Consider the following 3,495-nt stretch of genomic DNA (forward strand, 5'->3'; position numbering starts at 1 on the left):
CCGCACTTTAAAATACCTTTATTTGACGCCATTTTGCTTACTTAGTCTACCATATAATCATTGTCTATTGTTTGCCTGTATTTCTTGTGTGCTTACCTGCTTGTGTGTTTTAGTTTTTTGCTGTTATTGGAAAAAGTTTCCCCGTTGTGGGATGAATAAAGTATAATCTAATCTAATCTAATCTAATCTAAATCTTACAAATTCTCCATATTAAAAACTTTCACACAGCTTGTTATTGCAGGGTTAGATCAAGCCTCGACAGTTTTTTCATGTCTTGTTTTTGTCTGATCCCAATCCCAATATGAAGTTGTTGTTTTTTTGCTTCATGAGATCACAAGAGAACAACGTGTAAAACATAACTGTACCAGTGTCCTCTGCTCTGCCGTTTAGCTCAGGAAGGAGGCCAGCGAGGTGACAGTGTTTATATATTTATAGAAAGTCATTCAGTGTCAGATCAAGGTCCAAGTGTGCAGAAGCAGCCACGCTCCTGCAGCCTGATAAATCCACAAGGCACTTCCACTGCCAACGCTATGGCTTCAGTTTCTGGTGCTAGTTGGGCTGTTTAGTGCAGTGCTTTTTATTTGCTGTCCCTGATCTGTGTCCTCCATCTGTCTTTAGGTTATAAATGGAACGGTGAAATCGGCTGAAATAGTTGTTGGAGATCTGCACAAGGCCCAGAGCATAACGTGCCAACTGAGAGATTTAATGCAGAGGTAACGATAAAATAGTGTCATTTTAAAATGCATTTTTGTCTTGTGTCCAAGAAGAACAGCACGGTTGAAGTGGAAATCAACTATTTTCATTTAAATCCAAACTCCCGCAGGTACAACGTCTTCCAAAAAGACGTCATGAGGCAAAACAAACCAAACAGCCGGCCGATTATCAAGGCGCACCTCGACAGTGTTGAGCAGTTCAGGTGTGTTTCTGACATTTAGCCCTTGTTGGCACAATTAGACGTCTAGCATTATTAAGATTGAGTTCTGCTTGAATTACTACAATTGTTGTGTAAATGAATAGAGTGTGGTCTAGACCTACTTTATCTGTAAATTGTAACTTTTAACAGAAAATATGGGCTAACGTGACTTCTGTGCTCCGTCTGCAGGGACGTCCTCAATAATAATAAACAGCTGTTCACAGAGGATGTGCGGGGAAGTTTATCGCATGTTCTGACTGACATGAAACAATCTGCCCACTCATATTTATTAAAACCGGTGCACGATGTCCTCAAGGTGAGTTCTTTTCCTTTTTCTTGTCAACATATCTCAGGAAAAGACCAAAACAAAACTGAACGTATCTACCAAAAAGTACTGTGCTCAACAGCCTGATATATCTTCTTCTTCTGTGTCATAGAGCTCCGTTGTTAAAACACTTCACTGAGCCACACTGCTGCACTGGGTCATATGTTCCTTCATTAGCATGAACGCACACACTGTAGTTTATTTTGACCCACCTCCACATGTTGTCCACCGTCCTGCTGCCACAGAAAACTCACTAGAGCACCAAATGTGGATTAATTCGCCGCTGAAAGTAGTCCCTAACAAATGTTCTTTTTTCTTCCTGTTTGAAAAATAAATATAGTTTTTTTTAATGAAACAAAATTATTTGTGAGGTGATTTGTAAGATGTATGCCTTTAGTAGGAAGCAGTGGCCTTGGGCTGATTACCACAGGAAGTTTTTTTTATTTAGAGACGGTTTAATTTGTATGTCGGAACCAAACAGAATATTTTTCAAACAAAGGCCAAAACATTTTGCACAATGAAGGCATTTAGCATAAAATACCAAAACAGCATGATAGTAAGAAACACTAGAGCAAGAAAATAGAATTTATGAAACAGAAAGGAAGGAAAAAAAATCGTAATGAAAGCAAGGGAAATGGTATGCTGAATTGTACAGTAGCTCTGAAGAACAACACAAATATAGATCTATACAGTTTTTCAAATCAAGATATTTTCATTATCTGAAATGTCCTTTCTGTTGCAAATTCTCTACCACTGTGCGTGAAAGTGTTACCTGTCTAACGCATCATGTTTGGACGTCACACAGCCACAGTACCGCATGCTGGGAACCAACAAATGGCTGGATAAGGCTGTGTTTGAGAAGCTGCTGGACAGCATTGAAAACCAGATTCAGGATCTTTGTGGTTCCAGTGAAGCCAGTCACCAGGTAGATACACACTCTTCAATTCAATCTAAAGGAGAAGCTGCTGGGTTTGACTACAAATCATGTTATGTTCCATCCAAAGCACACTACACTTTAGATCAGGGGCCATTCTAGGATCAGAGCTTTGGGGGTGCCTTGAACCCTTATAATGTCATTTTTCTTAAGGTTATTCTACTGTTCTAACTGCATTTCAACATCATTTTGGACCATCATGCAAGGGAGAAACTGTATTTATGTAACTAAAAAGACACCAACAACTCTTAGAAAACTTTGTAACTACATTGCTGAGCCACAGGGCCATTACTACTGCAGAGTCGCCATGCAAAATGCAGAATCAATAACTTTGGGAAATTTGAGATTTATGCGATTTTGACTCATGGCTGACAAGCGCTATTTCCTGAAAATGGCTCAGTATGTTTTTCTGAAAGATCTAGGCATCTAGATTTTGGGTTTAGTTTCACGATGTAGTGCGATTCCTAGAGCAGAACTCCTTAGCTCACAATAGAGTACCACAGACCTTTTAGCAATAATTTTTTAGGGGTGGCGGGATCAAGTTTCCAAGTTTCTACAGTAATTGCTGTGATGGATGAAAACAACTGGAGTAAGCTTCTACGGTCAGCACACTGATTTTTGAACCATAAAGAAATGAATGGAAACCAATGGCTGCCTGTATATGAGGGAAAATGCATTTACAATTCTGAAAACACTTTTGTTTAGGTTTGTAAAATATCACGAAATAATGTGACTTTTATGGACTAAAATATGTAGAAATCGCTGGAGTTGTTCAATAAACCCACTTGGAAAGATCAAATGGAAATGGACTTTCTCAGTTCAGTTTTTGATGGTTCTTCTAGTAAACTCGTTGAAATGTATTGCATTTTAATGTGAAACGTCATTTCTGATTTCATAATTGGATTCATTTCAGAAACTGATTGGCCAGCTGCACCAGGAAGTCGCACAAGAATATGTGAAGCGGCTCCTGAAACAAAACGTCAAACTAAAGGACAAGGATCAGCAGCTGAAGGCCTACGGGGTCGTAAAGAACAACGCGGAGAGTTTGCACCATTTATTCGCCAAAATGGTAAGAACCGAGCACAAAATCGTTTTTTTAGACCTTAACCCTCTGAGACCGAGAGACTTGCCCACGAGTAAAAACCGCACCTCTGATTCATAGTTTGATCATTTAATAACCATAAAAGCTAGAGACTCACCAAAAGTTGCAGCTAAAAGCTAACGAGTTAGCGGTTACGGAGGTTGCTTCCGGGTCTTTCTAGCCTCTCCAGGTGATTTTCTATCCAGCCTGGAACTTTCAGCCTTTTTCGGGGTTGTTGAGCA

At 39.5% G+C, this 3,495-nt stretch overlaps 1 protein-coding gene across 4 annotated transcripts in view; it reads left to right on the forward strand.

Moving 5' to 3' along the window:
- Positions 1 to 3,495, forward strand: part of LOC116695539 (tumor necrosis factor alpha-induced protein 2) — a 32,289-nt gene that overhangs the window by 25,338 nt on the left and 3,456 nt on the right. For 3 of the 4 annotated variants that reach the window (XM_032525858.1, XM_032525856.1, XM_032525860.1), the window contains exons 6-10: positions 619 to 713; positions 824 to 916; positions 1,103 to 1,229; positions 2,044 to 2,163; positions 3,086 to 3,241. In XM_032525858.1, coding sequence (XP_032381749.1) covers positions 619 to 713; positions 824 to 916; positions 1,103 to 1,229; positions 2,044 to 2,163; positions 3,086 to 3,241 — 591 coding nt within the window. The remainder of the gene's footprint in view (positions 1 to 618; positions 714 to 823; positions 917 to 1,102; positions 1,230 to 2,043; positions 2,164 to 3,085; positions 3,242 to 3,495) is intronic. The other variant, XM_032525857.1, reaches the window with a different exon arrangement.

Source organism: Etheostoma spectabile, chromosome 9, assembly GCF_008692095.1.
Source record: "Etheostoma spectabile isolate EspeVRDwgs_2016 chromosome 9, UIUC_Espe_1.0, whole genome shotgun sequence".
Lineage (NCBI taxonomy): Eukaryota > Metazoa > Chordata > Actinopteri > Perciformes > Percidae > Etheostoma > Etheostoma spectabile.